Source organism: Clarias gariepinus, chromosome 22 (assembly GCF_024256425.1).
Source record: "Clarias gariepinus isolate MV-2021 ecotype Netherlands chromosome 22, CGAR_prim_01v2, whole genome shotgun sequence".
In the NCBI taxonomy this organism is placed as follows: Eukaryota; Metazoa; Chordata; class Actinopteri; order Siluriformes; family Clariidae; genus Clarias; species Clarias gariepinus.
This window is the reverse complement of record NC_071121.1, coordinates 9131935-9151303: the sequence shown is the minus strand read 5'-3', so window position 1 is coordinate 9151303 and position 19369 is coordinate 9131935. Positions and strand designations below refer to the sequence as shown.

At 41.9% G+C, this 19369-nt stretch overlaps 1 protein-coding gene across 4 annotated transcripts; it reads right to left on the bottom strand.

The window, feature by feature from the left end:
* Positions 1-84: 84 nt before the first annotated feature.
* On the bottom strand, positions 85-18452 carry asxl1 (ASXL transcriptional regulator 1). 4 transcript variants are annotated; one of them, XM_053482175.1, is made up of 13 exons: positions 17776-18452; positions 10363-10445; positions 10203-10205; positions 9979-10096; positions 9692-9854; positions 7602-7675; positions 7381-7465; positions 6654-6773; positions 5425-5591; positions 5233-5329; positions 5001-5106; positions 4003-4909; positions 85-3842 (listed from the first exon to the last, which is right to left on the bottom strand). In XM_053482175.1, exons 1-13 carry the CDS (start codon positions 17830-17832, stop codon positions 750-752), a joined length of 5073 nt encoding a protein of 1690 aa, XP_053338150.1. In that variant the 5' UTR covers positions 17833-18452; the 3' UTR covers positions 85-749. The 4 variants fall into 4 exon arrangements, with proteins under 4 accessions (XP_053338150.1, XP_053338151.1, XP_053338148.1 ...); XM_053482176.1 differs by lacking the exon at positions 6654-6773 and having other exon boundaries at positions 17776-17897; XM_053482173.1 differs by lacking the exons at positions 10203-10205; positions 10363-10445; positions 17776-18452 and having other exon boundaries at positions 85-3836; positions 9979-10177.
* Between the last annotated feature and the right edge of the window lie 917 nt (positions 18453-19369).

Below are 19369 nucleotides of genomic sequence, written 5' to 3'. Positions count from 1 at the left end.
GATTCCCAAGCCACATAACACCATACCATCACATCATGTAGCATTTACAGTACAAGTAAAAAGGACAGTAAATGTGGGAGCCAATCTGTTCATTGTCAGCTTTATTAGATTAGAATACTGTGCTTAACCGCCAAGTACAGACTGGACTTCACTTTGGATAAGAAAATAAAAAAGGAAAGGAAGCACTTACAAAATAACAAAAGAATTGGCTTGTTTAATGATTTAAAAAAATATTTCTTTGCAAGACAAGATGCGCAAGACAACTCCTCATGCTCTCTTTTTCAGAGAGGTAGGTGAGAGGAAAAACGCAAACATGAACACCACCATTTTCACACTGAACCAATGATTGGTGTCAAGTAGATGAGGTAAATGTTTTGTGAAAAAGAAAAAAAAGGCACAATCTACAATCAACTGTGCCATGTAAATTCACTTAATACCAACAATAATAATAATAATAATAATAACAATAATAATAATAATACACATCATAACACCATCATAACAGCAATAGAAAAAAAATATGAAGCAAAAATACAGACTAAATTTGATCTTGCAGGGCATCTAGCAGCCCTATTGTTTTTACTTTGTCCAACATCAAAAATCAGGCCATGTATTCACACCAAGAGTTCTCCCATTATTCTTTTCTTAGTTGAGTCCAAATGTTTCTCTGGTCTCTGAGAACAGGTAACGTCTTGGGATGCCAATGCAAAAATACTGCCGTAGACTCCGTTCAGAGGTGCTGTAACACACTATCTAACCACCAGACAGGAAACACAGAGTTTGGAAGGGCCGATGCAATCGTCATGGCAGAAGGCACCGCACCCCTGGCACATAATCATGGCCTTGAGGCGGCAAGAGCACTTAAGAGCCACCTCCTCTGCTGCACTTTCAGCAAATGCCTGGATACTCAGGGCAGTACTCTGGCTTCCAGTGTTCCCAACACGTGGCCGCAGTTGCAGCACACTATCTGCTATGCTGCGAGAGAAGCCACTACCGTCCACTACTGAGACATTTGCCGTATAGCTGAAGCCAGATGAGGACCCCCCTCCAGTGTCTCCAGTCAGTGCACTTCCACCTCCACTCTGCTGCAACTTAGGCAACTTTCCATACAGATGGTAGGAAAATGATGAGGCAGAGGTAGATGAAGGAGAGGACGACACAGGTGAGACTGTGGAGTCAGTATGACGTGTGAAAGGGTTTTTACCTTGCTCTTTTTTAGCCATTCTTACAAGGGACATTTCCATATTAAGCAGTCCTTCCATGGCTCCCCCACTTCCTGTATAACTGTCCAAGGAGCTCTGGGGTTCTTTTTTGGTTATAACAACAGAGCCATTGCCACCCATTGCAGCCTGTGAATTTTTTGGTAGAGCTTGCTGGCACGAGGGGCGTAGAGAGACTTCATTTTTCACACTAGCCCCATGAGAGATCTGTTGTTGATAGGACTGAGGTTGGGGTGGCTGCGATTTCGGCGGGCGCCAACTGATCTTAACAGTAGGTACAACTTCAGAAGGACAAAGGTCACCATGTGGAGGGGAAGGAGCATCAGGTGTAGTTCTGCAGATTGGCTGGGAATGGTTAACGGAGTGTTGCTGAAGACCAGCTGCTTGCCTTTCTGGAGTGTCACTACGTGAAATCTGAGGGATGGGGTGCTCTTTTATCACAGCTGACTCCAAAACTTGGGCACTTTGAGAGTTCAAGTCCACTGAATGCCTTGAGGAGGAAGATGATGGGAGGGAGGTGATGACAGGTACTGCACCAGGAGGCACATTGTTTGCAGACTGCTGAGGAACAAACTGCTGGACAACTGTGCCACGGGAGCTGGTTTCATCAAGCAGGCATCCTATTCGCGACTGTAAAGTGGCAGGTGGTGAGGCACCATAATTCCTTCCAGGCACAGGTGACTGATGAGTAGAAGAGGCTTTATGCTGAAAGTCTGAGCTAGCAGGTTCTGTGGTTCCCCCTGATTCAGGTGGGGGTCTGAAGCGAGGAGCTATGTTTCTGGGAGATCCTCCAGGCTGTCGGTTTGAAGACAAACCTGTTGGTGCTCCTGGTAGTCTATTTATCTCCAGCTTACTTGCAGAGTGTGACTGGGGAAGGACTTTCTCCAAAGGCAGGCTGCCTTGAAGAAGCTGGGTAACCAGAGGGTTGTTTGCCTCTACAGAGGACACAGGTCGTGCAGAGGTTTGAATTCTCTTAACAGCAGAAAGACTGGGAAAGTTCTTTAATCCAGATTCATCCATAGGCCCTTTGCAGATAAGTTTTGAATCATCATCTGTTAGGATAAATGGCTTTCCTCCACTGCTACTCTCATTTAGAAAATGAGCTTTGCTTTGCTCCTTCTCTACATGCATGAGGTATGGCTGCACATGGACCTGGGTCAAGGCATTGGAGTTTTGCTCCTGGACATGGTTTATGCCATGGGTGTGAACTGAATGGTGCTTTTGTGTCTGAATCACTGGCTGGTTTGGAATGCCGTTGGGGAAACGGGCCTGAATGACAGTTTGGCTGTGTGTAGGATTAGAGACATGGGCCTGGATAACAGGCTGCTGATGCTGCGGAGAGCTCAAAGTGCAAGAAGTAAGACGATTTGGTGTCTGAATGACAGGATGGTTTTGAGACTTTGAATTATGACCTTGCACGCCATTATGGTCCATAGTTCTGTGCCAGTCCACACTATCATCCTCTTGAGTTTCATTCTCAAAGTCTGATGCAGTCTCTGTAGAGTCACTGTGTACACCATTATCTTCCTCTCTCATGTTATTTGGTAGACATGAGAGGGAACTTACATATTTACCATCAGTTTCAGCCTCAGTTGCACTCTTGTGCTCCTGCAGAACTCTCTCCCTAACCACATGATCCTCAGCACCACTTACAAAACCATTGCGGGTTGCAACAAATGTCTCTTTGGGGACTTTCACATCTGACCCGTGCTGAATGACCCCAGTAGTGCCCGAACAATGTTCACCCAAATTCTGCTCAGCTTCCCAAGGCTGTGAAGATGCTGCCAAGGATCTGATCACATCCACACCTTGGGCACCAAACCTAGGCAATGAGTCAGGAATTGAGGTGGGAACAAGATTTACTGCTTCACTGGACACTGGTGAAATGGTATAATTAGGAGTGAGTGTTCTGCTGTCATTTGAATCAGCCTCTTCAACCCTACTCTCTTGTTGACTGCCTACAGACTCGGGCTCACTGGGGGTAGGCACAGGAGTGTCTAAGGTCTGCTCGGAGGCTTTATCACTGGAGCTAACCGTCACCTCCTCTCCGCCACAGATATCGTCTACCTGGTCCTGGGAGGCTGGGCTGTCTGTCTCAGTTGGTGATGCTGTGAAGGTTTTGGGCGACTCTGAGGGTAGCACTGAAGGATTGGAAGATACAGAGGATGGAGATGGCAAAGTTTGTGGGGTAGAGGCTTGGGTTTTTTCTGGATGCTCTACATTGGATAACTGTAGTTGTGCTCCAGACGAATGAGAGCTTGCAAGCGATTCCTGGTCCTCCACATCTCCAACTCTTCCTCCTCCTCCTCTTCCTCCTCCTCCTCCTCCAGGTTCAACGGGACCCGGGTGCTCTCTCGAACGCCTCCCGCTGGAGCAATCCGGTATCCCACCACCACCCCCCGGGCCGCCCCCCCCAGGCCCTGCCCCGTCCCCAGTGGCTGCAACAGCAGCAGCGGCTTCCCGCTGTGCGCGGGCTTGCTGGGCGCGGGCCTTGATGTCCGCCAAGGTGCGCGCCCCCGTCCCACTGCGCCTCGACCCCTCGCTGGGGGGCACGATGCGGGGACAGATTTGGTACGTTGGCGGCCCTTTGACCCACGGAGGTTTGATCCGGGAGAGCTGAATCTAGGAAAAAAGGGAACAGAAGAGAGAGAAAAAACAGGCATGCAGTTATGTAAAATACAATATTTTTTAAACTGAGGCATGGTGTAAGCACTTAATTATACAATTTAATATATATATATATATATAAAAAGATAATAGATTATAAATATGGCCATCATACCCGGATTGGCGGGACCTTGGGCTCCTCTGTTGTAGGCTGCGGCTTTTCTGAGTGCACACAGTCAACTGTGTTACGAAAGGACTGATGCTCATCCAGCCGTGCCCTCTTCTCGGGAAAGCTGGTGAAGGCCTGGGACTCATCGGGCCTTCTTTTCTGTTCCTTGAGCTGGATGGCAGGGCTGACTGTAGCAGGACTTGCTGCCGGGCTGCTCTCTCTGCTGCTCGCACCGGTGCCTGCTGTACCTGTGGTGATCGAGGCACCATCGTCCAGTGGGTCAGTGGCAACAGCAGCAGTTGAGGATGAGGAGGAAGATGATGAGTCAGAGCTAGCAGCAAAGGCTCCTTGCCGATCAGAGGTAGAGGAGGGAGATGAAGATGGAGAGGATGATGAGGATGTCGAAGAAGAGGATGAGGAAGGCGAGGAAGTCGAGGCAACGGTAGGCTCAACAACTTCAGGCAGCAGACTAGTGGAACCTTCTGGTTCATCGCAAGTTGAGCTTGTAGAAGCAGGAGCAGGAGTAGACACCGGGGCAGGGGAGGGGGCTGCCTCTGTACATAGTGTCTCCACTGGAGTTTCTGATTCTGATTCGGCTTGAAGGACAACCTCTGCCTGTACTGTGCTGGTTTCTGGGACAGGTGATGTAGTCGGGGCCACAACTTCTACAGCTGCCTGGGTCTCTGCTGGTTCTTGAGCCACTGCTGCAGGAGTAGTCTTGCAGAGTGGGCGTCGCGCCCTTCTTCTGAGGTCAGCACGTGATCGCCTCCTAATACGACCCTCCCTTCGTCGTCTTCCAACACCTCTCCTCTTGGGTGTGGCTGCAGTAGTATCAGCCCCAAGGACTGACCCAGAAACATCTCCTGCATCACTCATTGTGAGTTTTAATGCCTCTTCACGGGTTAAGCCAGATCTATAAGTAAAGGGTGTGACAAAGTACATATTGATTAACTACACATTTAACACAACAAATGATTAAAAAAACAACATACAACAACCCTTACTTTTGGCCATGATACTCCTCAAAGAATTTCTCCTTCCATGCCTCCACTTTCTTTTCCTTTTCCATCTCTTGTCTAAAGCGAACCTGCATCTCATGTGTGAACTCACCTTTGAGAGAAAATGACGTCCATATTAGTTCCATATTAATCTAAACTCCAATAAGTGCACAACTATACCAGGCAGTTAATGCATGCAATAAAATTGCACTGTATTTCTGTATTAAGGTGACCCCACCTTCAGCGAGCCTCTCTTTCCAGCTTTGAGAGGCATGAGTAAAAAATTCGTTATTCAGTGCTGAACTGCTGAGTCGGGCAAGACCATCAGGACCAATCTAAACATTACCGTAAAACATAAATCAAACAATTTAGACAGCATACTGATGTAAATGGTTGACAGATCATAGCAGAAAGGGATAGAAGGACATACCTGTCTGTCTACTTCAGGGAGAAGTTGAAGAAGTTGTTGCTGAGAGTGGGGAGGAAATGCTGCAAATGTGCGCGTGTTAATTAAAGCACGGATGTTTGTGTTGACCAGGATTGAGCCCGGGGTCTCAAAGTCCACCTCTACACCTCCTCTATTCCTCTTCATTGGCCCTGCAAATTCAAACCTAAAATTAACACTGCTGCTGAAGTACACGCAAAGACAAACATGTGACACAGTATAGACCCCTGTACTACATTTTCCAAAACTGTGAATATACTCGCATGTCAGTATATTAATAAACATAATCACTGTAAATATTTAAGTTACACATAGCACTGTACTGTACATGGGGATGCCTAAAATGTATATAAATACCAATTTCTTGATGGGTTTCTCAATTTAATTGGATTTAAGAACAAAGATTTAAGAATAAAATCTGCAGACCTTGCACTCGTTTATCAAGGCATACAACATGCCACTTTTCCAATGACAACTGATGCTGTACTACATGACCTTACACACTCTTGAGCAAGATGATTTGGACACAAGATATGCTTGCTGTAAGTCAATTTTAAAATGATCCATATGACTACTGTACTACTGTACTTAGAAGAAGCAAAGCTGTCCTGGAAAAAAAAGTTTAATGTGATGTACTGATGCCCTGCGATGGATTGGAACCCTGTGCAGGGTGTACCCCGGCTTGTGCCCTACGCCTTCTGGGATAGGCTCCAGGCCCCCGCGACCCCGAATACAGGATAAAGCGGTATAGAAGATGAGTAAGTGAGAGTGAATTAGAAATGAAATGAAATATGAATATGAAAAAAAAAAATGAAACGAATGAATGGGTCAAGTGAAAAAAAAGTCCATGCTTTTAATTAAATTTTCAGGCAACATAAATTAGCAGACAAGCAAAAAAGTCAAGCATTATGGTCTTCATTCACCAAACTAAAGCAAAATAAAATACTCACTGGCAAACACTGTCTACAATTCATTTACCTGTTTAAATATGGCAATAGGTAATACATTAAATCTAACCCCAGTTCAGTGCAGCAAATATTACTGGTCTTTTACTTTATTTTAACAATCTATCTACTAATAATACCCGCTTTATCCTATCCTTTTATTAGGTTTGGAAGGTGGTGCTGAACAGTGTAAACAGATGGGATGGTTTAAGTGGGTTTAGGGAAAATAGCAATGATTAAATGGGTCCCACAGGGTCTTATCCTCTGTACCTGAACGTAGGCCACGCATGCTCTTGAAGTGCTGGGGGCGTTTCCAGCCCAGCTCGGAGCGGGCTCGAAGTACTGGGCCTGGACCCCCCCTAGACCCTTCCCTGCGCCTCCCCGCAGCTCCTGAGGGGACAGGTGGGGGAGGAGGGAGGCTGGTCAGACTTGGAGAACAAGCAAGTGTGGGAAGGGCAGCACAGGCAGAAAAGCCAGTGACATTGGAGAGGCTGGAACAGCAGGCAAAAAAGTGCTGGCTAGTGCACACACAGAAAGCCACAAGGACAGATGTCCCAGACATGGAGATACTGAGCAAGAAAGGGTAAGTGGATATCTCAAGTGAGGATGCAAACGCAAAGCAGAGGGGTCAGATATCCATAGGTTATGGAGCAGGGCTTACAACCAGAAACACTGGTGTCACACACTGAGAGCAAAGGGAAATACTAAGAAAATGCTACAAAAAAATAAATAAATTAATAAATAAGTGTCTGCTGGGAAGATGCTGTTTTAGTATTAACAGACACACACAGAAAAGGCTGCTGACAGGATGGAACTGTGGGGATACTGGCCTTGAGGAGACAGCAGTATAAATGATTAAAAGTCTGTCAGTGCATAAAATTACAAAAACTGTCAGACCTAAGTCAGAGTGAATGGGTTTACAAACCACTGCAGAGAGAGTGGAGATTGGCAGGAAAAGAGAAAAAGAAAGAAAAAGATGAGAGGGGGGGAAAGTAACCTGATGGGACGTGTTCACCGTTGACCTTCAGTGGAGTAAGAACCACTCGAGGCATCATGACAGATTTCTTCCTCTGTCTCCCTGACTGTAGAGCATCAAGGACAAGGACAATTAATGACACACAAACCATGCATTTACACGACAAAAAAAAATATTATATATATATATATATATATAGTGAATATATACAAAACGCAACAAAGTGTCGAGCGAGAAGGTACCTGTGAGGATCGACTTAGTCGTGTCTGTGGCTCTGTGGAACAGGAGGCACTGGAGGAAGTCTCATCCACTGAAGCTGAAACAGGAAGCAAAACCATGAAAAGAAAATGCAAATGCTAGCTTTCTACACTGCTATTGCTTTTAGCATGTAGTTTAACATGTCTGAAACAATGATTTTTACAATAAAATCTAAAAGCTGTCAAGGCAAAATGTCTAACCAATTGAATAATAATTATGCATTTAAGTATTTGTGCAGAACTTGGAAATGAATCCAATAAAGTTATATTAGAAATATTAGGGGGAAAAAAAATCTTGGCAATTTGAGAAGATTTCTTATTAACTTCAACAGGGACAGAAAAAATGCCCAAAATTGATTACATGGACTCACTTATCTCAAACACCCACAACATAAACTGTAAAATATGAATGGATAAAATGTACGTTATTTTTAATAACTTAAACTGTCAGCAAACGACTGTTGAGCAAAAATAATTAAACCTTTAAATACATGCTGCTAATACAAAATAATCTATTTCTGGGTTCTGGAGCGTCACACTACCCAGTCTATTATTTTCCCATAAAGAATATGCCCAATTGTTTCGAATTCCCTTTTTATACAGGACATCTTCCAAGCATTATAAAATCCCTTTTAAATACAAGGGGTCTTCGAGTCAAGCTGGGACCGGAATTTCTGATGAATGAAAATGTAAAAAGCAGATTGACCTTTACCGAAGGCTTTAAGCACAGTATGGTGATGAGACTCTTTGCCGCAGTAAACCATCTGAACAGTGCAAACATTTTAAAGAAGGCTGTATGCCCATGAATGACAATCCTGGCCGAGGTGGCTTAGAGCCCATTGTAGTCGTTCCTAAGGTGGTTCAGCAAATTAAAAGCCTGATCCTTAAAAATTTATGAATAACTTGTCATCAACTTGCATGAGAGGTGCATAAGAGGTACACACAAAAAGTAAAAATTAAAGGTGATAAAGTGAAGAAAATGTGCTGGTCACATATAGACACCTTTATCAAGCTCTAAATGCTGTCACGTTGTTAGACCCACAAAGACATTATTCTGTTTTTTATCTAAACTAATCCTGTATACATAATAAACGTTCAACATATAATTTGTATATTGTTGTTTAAATAAATTATTTATACTTTTATTTAAATCATATTTAGCAATGACATCTGCACACTGACACGTATACGTGAATCTTTCATTGCAATAATCAATGCCAATACCAGTATCACAAAAAACAAATTCAGAGCTTAAAGTAGTCAATCAGGGATTAAATCTTTTCAAGGCACCCCCCATCCCCAGTGCACACAAAATACATCTTTTGACTCCATATGTAAAACACATTCATCATTTATCTCTAATTGTCCCCATTAGAGATCCCTCCATCTCCCTCTCTTACACACACACACACACAATCATATGCACGTTTAAAACCACTCTCAACTAGGTCACTGCGGGATGTCATGTGCTGCTGCAGTATCCATGGCAACACACACATTCTCAGGGAAAAAAGAGAAAAAGAAAAGAAAATCGATGTTTTCCTTCTCATCCTGTTTTTTGAAGCTCAAGGTAGCTACGGTCCTTAATTTGGATTTCATTTTATTTTAAGCTTTAAATCTTTAAACACATATGCAGAACAATGTAGATATTGCAATAGTGTCCAGATACACATGGTGGACAAATAGAAATTAACAAAATAAAACATTTACATACAAAAAAAAAAAAAAAAAAAAAAAATTTTTTAGCACTCAAACGAAAATGCACAATGTGTATTGTTAGATTTTGGCTAGCCCTGGGGGCAGATCATGTCTGTTTGAGCTTCAAATTGGTAATGTACCACTCTGACACAGTACTGTTTACTGGGGCTAATAATCTTGGCCTAGAATGCTACCTGAAATTCCAGGTTTCCTGATCTGATCTACAGATATATTTTATACATTGAATGTGCCATGTTGACCAACTTGAAACAGGATTTGCACGTGAACATAAATTGTAAGATCATGACATTTCCATTTAACCAGCAAGGATAAAACCGTCACAGACAAAACAAAGCAACCAATCAAGTTCTACACACCATCGTTCTCACCGCTGGCAGCCGTCGTTTCCGTGGAGTCACCGCTTTCCTGTTCGCCCCCCTCTGCTGCTCCGAGCGAAGCAGTGGATGAAGCTGCTGGTGCGGTGCTTGGGTCTGAAGCCTCAGAACCAGATGGGTTCTTCGTCCACTGGAGAGCATTTTTCTGGAAATACAGCCCGGTAGATATTAGTTTTAGCATGCTCCTCGCTCTACATATCCTTAGTAAATTTAAAGCTAAAACAATATACACATTTCCTAAAATGGAAACAAATGTGCATCGCTGCTACCTTTAGTGTGAAAAGACTCATTCTTCCAGGTAGCTTGAAGAAGATGCTGTTCTTTACTCGATCGCCCCTCACTTGGGAGTGAAGCATGGTAACTAGGCAGGCCAGTGGGGCTGTGCCGCTGTGTATGTGACAGACATTTATATAGGAGTTCATTCTGGTGTGAGGTAGGGAAAAATCATAATACGCAGTTCTTTAACATAGCACAATCATTAAAAGTGACTTACCTTCTATTTTGTGGTAAAGGATGGCATTAAAAATTTAAGGGAAGCAAAAAACAAAATTTAGTAATTGCAAATGTACAGTATAAAAAATTATCCATCTATTGATACATAATTATTAATATAATAATTATAATCACTGATATAATGAGCATCAAGAACAGACCTCATTTCTTTGAGTCCCTTTGTCTGGATGACGTGAAGGATCTGTTTAGGTGTCATTGGGGCATCCGAGAAGTTCTCAAGAACCTATTTGGGGTAGACAGGAAGTGGAGAAGTACACCTCACTAGTCAGACATATGCAGGCATACGTGGCTAAACATATATTCACCCTGACCACATGTGTCAGCCCTAAATCTAGACTAGAGTCTATCTGGCAGTGGCAACTCGAGGCATATTATTCCTTCAACAGCAGTCTTCAGAGCTCTGTATTTCTGCCATACTCCCTGAAAAATAGTTGTACATTACTGGTGCTCACTTGCACACCTTCGCTGGGGTTTCAGGAACAATCTGGTCACAGCACAGCAAATTATAAATTAAAATCTTTCGGGTAAAAATCTCAAATGAGCACATGTAAAAATGCAAACTGCCTACACATCTTGTGCCTCAATACAAAGGTAAGTGTAATGTATCAAACAAAAGCAGTCATTTGCATGACAACCCAAAAATCGCTATCACCTATTGAAAAACGGTCACAGGCTACAGAGAACATTTCTGTCTGGCTACAGCAAGCTCACAAAAAAAGTTGACATCTGCCTTGTAGTTACAAAACGAAATGCTACATAATCGTCCCTGGTGCTGTAACAAATCTGAAACCAAGACAGTGAGACAGGAAAAGGAATTGAAAGTACTGCTGCGCAGTGCAGAGGAAAACAAACACCCACTTAAACAATTAAACGCACAGGTCACGCCATCAAAGGATCCCCAAGACTGTGTACGGGGTAAAACAAATAAATAAATTCCTACCCAAGATTAAAACAAAAAACAAATCATGGGCAATCTAATTATAATATATTTTCATTCAGTATTAATGTGATATGTTTAATGGCGCTCTAGATACAGGTTCAAGCTAAATGCATTGTTTGTCCAACAAAACAAAACAAAAGTAAGTATTAAACTAGTAAGTTTGCATTGTTTTAGCCTAATGTGGTACAGATCTTTTTTTTTTCCTCTCTCTTTCAGGCTGTCTTAACATACAAATGAGAATTTTTTATTTTATTTGGATTGGGCCCGAGTCACTTTCATATGTTATCCTAGATCTCTTTCTCACACACACACGGCAACGCAGGGATTTAATAGCAGTGCTAGCAGTAGCTGATAAAACAGCTAAAGCAAAGCATTTGGCGCTTTCTTTCTTCTCCTGGACCTAAACAAATACAGATGACTAATTGCTTACCATCCTCCACAGCAAAACCCCAGACATATTTTTTGTATCTATTGTTTGAAATGAAGGAGTGGCTGCTCAAGCTCATGACATATTTTAACCCAGAGGGTGTGAGCAAAGATGTATCAATGTGCACATGTGCTGTTTCAGAGGACAGACCCATGAATATTGGAATCATTCATTCATCCGTCCATCCATCCATCAATCTTCTATAGCGTTCACCCTGTACATGGCCACAGGGAGTCTGGAGAGTATCCCAGGAGACTTGGGGTACACCATGGACAGGGTGCTAATCCATCAAATGCATCCATATTAAAGTTAGATGAAAGTAATTTGTAAATATGAGTGGCAACCAACATGACATGCAAAAACAGAAATAAACAATGTAATTTGAACTTTGTAATGTGAACATAGTCTTGTATTTACCATCATGAGGGGCTTAATTGTACATAAAAGTGAGGAAACATTGTTTCCTTTGAATAAAAGATATCTAAAGTACAGTATATTATTAAATATTATGTACTCTATTTGCTACTTGTGATGGCATGGTTACTGCTGTTGCACAAACCAGCGAATCATTCATTCTCAAAAGTCTAAATGGGAGGCAAGGCTTTCATGTTATTTTGTATATACAAGCATTACCCTTTTAGATTAATTAACATACACACATTTTCACTTCCTATACAATTAGCTGTGAGAGAAAGGAAGCACGCATGACTCTCACAAGTTAACTGCCTCGCATGTTGGCAACAAAACGTCCAGTTTTCAATGTCCTCGAGTGAACGCACCAATGTCATAAATGACAAAATTCTGACCAGCAAATTAGAGCTAAATTATATTTTAAATAAGAGTTTTTATAACTTGTAGTTTTCCTCACATCTCTAAAGTGATGTTTGAATATTTTGCTATTTGCAAGTCCTTAGTGACGTTCTGCCCGTTACTTTAATTTGAATTAATGCTCTTAAAGGTTTTCCATTAAAGCCATTTACTTTATTTAAATCACAGTCTGTACTTGAATATGCATAACGTTACACCCCTAACACCTATTGCACAAACGCTAGTATACTCTGCAAATCTTATGTTTAGGTTGTAAATAAAGGATTGCGGGACACCATCAGAATCTAAATTGTATTGCCCGGATTTGCTCACAGGAATGTGACGCTTCAGCTGCTTCAAATAAGAAGCTACGGGTTCCTCGGCATATCTAAACATGGGACCATGCCTCTCTCTCACATGCCTTTTCTCTCACACAGGGACAGCTTTGTGTAAATCCTACTGCAATATTGGCAAATGTTTGCGTCCGTCATTAAAGGCAAAAGAAAGATCAAATTGGGAATTCAACGTGCAAGTTTATAGGGGACTTTTTTTTTTTAACAGGAAATTGTGCTGGGACATTAAAAAGCAAATCACCCAACTAGCAGACAGACTGAACCATCTGGAGAGAACCTCACAGGCTGTATGAAGTGTATGAAGTGTCTCTTGCTCCCACAAATATGCAGTCCCTTCCATTATAGCAACAGTTAGAAAAAAAAGCCCCACCCAGATTTTGCTATGCGACAAGACATTCACACACCACGTTTGTGCTAATGAGGCCAAAATGTGCTTTGATAAAGCAATAAAAGGAAACTGTTAGATGCTTTCTAAAATATTATATCTTAATTCTTCAGGAAAGCATAGCAAATTATAAAAAGCAAACAGTATATAAAAAAAGAGCGATCATTTTCCACCAGCGGTGGACTACAAACGTCTCTAATTTATTTTACCTCTGATTAACCTCAAACTGTTTCTTTTTTTTTTTTTGGAAACTCATTGCTTAATGATTAGTTGATGTAACTAAACCGCGTCTTAACAAATCGGATCCTAATGATGCTGTGCTTTTGTTGGTAGAACCACTGTTGGATATGAAGTTGACCAAGAGCTGTGTTCTACTCAAAAATAGTCTAGTGTCTTCAAATTTATCTTCATACTAAAAATGTAGAGATGCCATCTATTAGTCATTTGATAGATCTTATAGTAAGTAAAGACAGTTCTTGGATTTTATGTTGAACATGAATGGTGACTAGTAAACAAAATCCTGTGATTTCAAAGCTTACTTTGAAACCCGTATATAAGGTTTATACTTTACCTAGTATTTATATAAGGGTAAAGCATTAATTTATGCGTTTTGGATCAAACCGTTGTCCAAATTCTCTATCTTTGATTTCTAGTTCCTCAGGCTGTGGCTCCTTAGGGCCATTGAGTGTGTGGTTCGTGTTTGGCACAATATCCACTGGGTGCGATTAGATTGGGGTCTTGGATACCCCTGGGGGTGTTCTGGTGCCTTTCTATCATGGCAAGCATTGCCTATTGGTGACACATTGGCTTTTCTGTGGGACTGGCCCGGACAACCTTCGATCCACACGGGCCTGGGTGAGCCTTGAGTGTTCAGGATACTGTCACCAGTAAGTTGCTGATCAATGTTGTTTAGTTCACCGATGAGTGTTGTACAATCAAATCGTATTACAGCAAATCTGACAAGTCTTTCATAATTAGTTAACTAAAACTGTGGTTCATAGGAATATTGAGAGAACGATGTGTACATCAACCACGTTGACGAAGGGTCCAGTCACATTTTCAATGTATTCATTTGTAAACACAATGCACTAATTTATATATTTATATGGTCAGGGACAAGCTGACCATTTTGATTCTTACAAATTCACATTTCATACACACTTAAATAATTCTTTTGATTGTGTAAAGCTGCTTTGCGGCAATGAAAATTGCTAAAAGCGCTATACAAATAAAATTGAATTGAATATACAGTATTTAAAAAATTCATATTAAAAAAATAAAATAAAAATAAACAATTTACCCATGTACAACCCAGTCTACAATCTGTTACTGGTACATAATCATTCTATATTCAGAAGCATTTGCTCTAGCATGTCACAGACCGGGAACCTTGTGTGGTCGAGCGTAGGGGACGGTTCTCGTCCATGTAGGCAGCCCGGGTTCAATTCCCACCCAATGGCCAAACCCCAGCCACTGAAAGCAGTGCCAGTTCCAAATCCAAATAAAATAGAGTTGCATCAGAAAACGCATCCGGCGTAAAACCTTTGCCAAGTTGTTGTAAGGATCAGATGGTCTGCTGTGGCGACCACTCGATGGGAGCAGTCAAAGCTAACAACTACGGTCTCTTTTTTTTTTGTAAAATTGTACGTGTTTTCTGATTGTACGTGTTTCCAGCTGATGTTTCCAGTTTATTTGGTTAGCTGTATAATGAATGTTCACATAATGTTTATGTTATACAGGCATCTAAAGATAAAAAGGGGTGGAATATATTAGTCAACAAGTGTAACCAGGGAAAATGGTCAAGTGTAAGGAATTTGGTCAAATTATGATGGCCAGTTGACTGGGTCAGAGCATCTCCAAAACAGCAGGTCTCACACGTGTTCCCACTGTGCAGTACTTACAATCAAAGTGCCAAAAGTGGCCAAAGAAAAGACAACCAGTCAGCAACAACAAAGTCGATGCGCATGGGGAGTGAAGGTCTGGTTTGATCCCACACAAGAGATACTGAAGCACAAACTGCTGAAAGTCAATACAGTAATTAAATGATATGGTAATAATGTTTCAGAACACCCAGTGCCTCACAGCTTGCTGTGTATTTGGTTCAGTGCAGAGTGTCCATGCTGACCCTTGTTTACTGCCAAAAACACCTGCAAAAGGCATGTGACCATCAGAATTGTTGCAATGGACGAGAGTGGACTGGTCTGATATATCATGTTTTCTTTTAAATCACATAAATAGCCGTGTGTGTGTGCATCATTTATGGCATCAGGAAGCACTACAGGAAGAAAGCAAGCCGGCTGAGGCTCTGTGATGCTCTGGACAATGTTCAGCCGGAAAACCTTGAGCCCTGTTACTTTGACACCTACCTCCTACCTAACCATTGTTGCAGACCAAGTACAAACCCTTCCTGGAAATGGTACTCTCTAACGGCAGCAGCTTCTTTCAGCAGAACAGTGTGCACAGCCATACTGTCAAAATATTTAGGAACGGTTTAATGGACACAAAATTTTGAGGCGCTGTCTTGGTCTCCAAATTCCCCGAAATCTTAATCCGATGGCATATCTGTGGGACATGCTGGGCAAACAAGTCCGATCCATGAAGACACCACTTAGCAACTTACAGGACGCAAGGGATCTGCTACAGTTTTGATAGGAGTTGGAGCTACAGAACGTAAGGCCGGTAGATTTCGTATTAATCCACTGAGCACTGTACACATCCACCCACAGGTTCTTAACCTGAGAACTTTACTGTAAATAATAATGTGGTTATATGCATGAAGACCTGATTCATGTTCTATTAAATTAATGATCAAAACTTTCAAGTCATTGTTATTAAAAATAATAATAATAATAGCTATCTATCAAAGAGTGTGTGTAACTGCCGATACCACTTGCTAGCACTTATTTTGGGTATATACACACATACAAAACACACATGCGCATGTTAGTACGTATGCATGTGCGTGTGTAACTGCTAATACCTATTTGCTAGCATTATGTGACAGAGTTCAATACCCTTTTCTACATCAAGTCAAAAGTAGACATCTAGTTTGGGTGTAACAGCCAAGATGAGAAGCGTGCTTTCAACTACATCTCTGCTTTTATTCCCTCTTTGATGTGACAGTAACTGAATAACATGCTAGATGTGTCAACATTCCCTGACCTCCCCCAATGTGTACTGCAATAGCCGTTTTAGACATGAAAACCATCTACCAGACACACAACTGAACAACCAGGAAACCACGTGGCAAACAAATAGGAAACAAGTTACCACTTTTGGTGACACTAGAAAGCACCCGTTTTAACAACTCCCACGGGGGGCTTTAAAACTATCGGGAAGCGGTCTGATGCGATTCCTGCACCCCACCCCAAACAGTAACCTTAGACTTGCACAAGCAAATGCCCCGACATGACACGCTGCACTGGCATCATGCAGCTTTACATTTCATGCAACAGACAGCCCTGTCAATACCCTGTCTGGACATTCTGAAGTCGTAAAAGAGACTAGACTTACATGTAATGTACATTGTTTCATAGGTTTAGAGACAGTAAACATAATGCTATTGTAATCTGCAGGTCTATTTAAGCCTAAAAACAGAGATATTAAGCAGCGTGAGCAATAAAAAAATGTCTCTGCTCTTTAGTGGTTTAGCTGAAACATTTCTCTTGGCTGCTATTCAATACTTTGTGGAGAGCATCTGAAACAGGAAGCACTTCTCCTTCTGGGTCTGACGTCTTTCATCTTACAGCAGCAATACAAGTCGTTGCATGTAGCCCGAGTATGGTTTGGTACTAATCTTCAATGAAAATTTTGACGTTTTGGTCTATAATTCTTCAGGCAATGTTGCAGCATTATTGACAAATGTGCAGCTCAATGGGGTTCTCTTATAGAAATGTGTTTGCTAATTTTCCATATTTGGTATGACTTTGATTTAAAGAAAAGGCATGTTAATACAGTGTTGGCCCACACAACTAATAATAGTACAATCATGACATGGAAATATCAATGAGATTAATTGTATTTGAAAGAGATTTATTTTGCGTGGAATTAAGAGCACATAAAAAAGTCGAATTAAAGCGTCCAAAATAACCACTCAGTTTAGACATATATAGTATGGCATTGCCCCTTATTATTTCCCTTAGCAATCTGAGGTTAGCCAGTTAGGAGACAGGAAGCCCGGGTTGCGTCAAACTGTGGGGAAATCAAAAGCTCTGCAGTTTTAAACAAAAGGTCAGACTGGACAGGATACGAAACGGGAGGGATGTGTCGCGCTAAGCTGTTACGTGTGTTCTGTAATCTTTAGCTAGCAGGCTAACGCAGGCTAATCCGAGACACGCAAACAAACAAAGGGTCAAACGGGTAGCGCTGCTAGTACGGCTAGGCTACAAGTTCACGTGCGAGTCCTACCGTATAGCTGCCTCAATATTGGTTTTAAATCGTATTTCATTTGTAAAGAGGAATGATTTAATAATCGGGGCGTTGTGCTAACACTGTGCCGTGTCTTGAGCTACACACAACGTAGAGCCGCAGCGGATTCATAGAAAACACACAGCAGCTTTGTCTCGACGCAGAAAATAAAAGCTTATTATTATCATTATTTTACAAATATGAAAATACAAAAACACAAATTTTGTGATTTACCATGCGAGCAGCCTCGGCCCATGTGCGCTCCTTCTTCCTCTTCTGTTTGTCCTTCATTTCCTCGGTCTTCTCCGTGTTTCTGCGGCGGGCTACACGCCGAATAATCGGCTCGCGCGGAATCGGTTAAAAAACGTGTGCGCGTGAAGCAACGAGAGAGCGAGCGTGAGAGCTAGCGCGCGCGGGGAGCAGAGTGACCCGACCGAGCTCGCGACGATCTCCAAAAAACACACTCCACACCTACTCCTCCTTCTTCTTCTTTTTCTTCTTCTACGATTTTCTTTGCACGGTTTCTGACAATGCAACACGCGCGCCTCGGTTTAAATAAGATCAATAATAATACTAATGATGATAATTGTAATGATGATGATAATTTTAAAGCGATCCTCGTTGCTAGCTAGCTAGCTGCAGATTCAGGTAGGTAAACAGCGCGAGCCTTTTGTAAGCTAGCAGCTAGTAAACACGTCCAGGGCGCAGCGCGTGCGAGCTAGCTCCTTCTGGCATACTGCAGGGAAAACCCCTCACTTTGGTATGCGAGGAGAAGAGTGAGCACAACAACCAGGTCAAAGGTCAAGCACACTGCAGGAATGCAACACAAAACAACTCATTGCCCCATCCCCCTCTTTTAAATTCGCCTTTTTTTCCTCCTACAGCCAACCATAGACCGTGCATGCAGCCAACCCTTCACTACACAAGCAGCTCTCTTTTTCTGACGTATCAGACTGCGCTGGGGTGGGACACGCCCATAATCACACATATACACACACACATACACACACTCAGTGTGTTTGTGCAGGAACCCACAGCCGCACTGATCATAAATCAAGATTCATCAGTCACATGCATACATACATCTACTGTATATTTAAAACCTTACAAAAGTGTATCTGAGCACATATAAGGACTTTCCTTTTTTTCTTTTTTTCTTTTTCAAAGTAAAAGCTCCACAGCATGTTCAACACTAACTCCAGGGCAGGGGTTCTTAAATTTATTTCAATGAGATAAAAAACTATATATGAAGTTGACTGTAATATCCCATGTACTATACATATTTAAGCAATAAGCCTAATACATTAATAGTCAGATTATTCCTATTTATTGATAGGAATAAGCGACACAGTGGCTTAATGGTTAGCACTGTCACTTCACACCTCTAGGGACAAGGGTTCGATTCTGGCCCCTGGGCCTGTTTGCACATTCACACTCTACAGGCAATTTAGAGCCAATTATCCTGACTGAGAAAGGAAACCCAGCACACACCGGAGGAATGTTTACCTGAGGTCCCACCACAGTCAAAAAATTGGAATAAATACAATGTCACCATTGGCTTCCACAGTCCCTAGTTGAACTACAGTGGTTCCTAGATGGATGGATGGAATAGGAATAAACAGACTATTAACATATTAGGCTCATTGCTTTAATAAGTACAGTAAATGGGATATTATTTATAGTTGACATATTTTTTATTTAAAGATTTTTTTTGGTTTGGATTACACTATTTAATTGTAAGCAGTCATATCCTTATCTTTTATGACCTCATATATACTGTACTCTCTCACTCATCATCTATACTGCTTTATTCTTTATACACCGCCTC

Coding starts and splice junctions, on each gene's coding strand:
- asxl1 (XM_053482175.1), bottom strand. CDS start 17,832: ATGAAGGACAAACAGAAGAGGAAGAAGGAGCGCACATGGGCCGAGGCT. Junction 7,466..7,601: donor GACTAAGTCGATCCTCACAG/GTACCTTCTCGC, acceptor GATGCTCTACAG/TCAGGGAGACAGAGGAAGAA. Junction 6,774..7,380: donor CGGTGAACACGTCCCATCAG/GTTACTTTCCCC, acceptor CTGTCCCCTCAG/GAGCTGCGGGGAGGCGCAGG.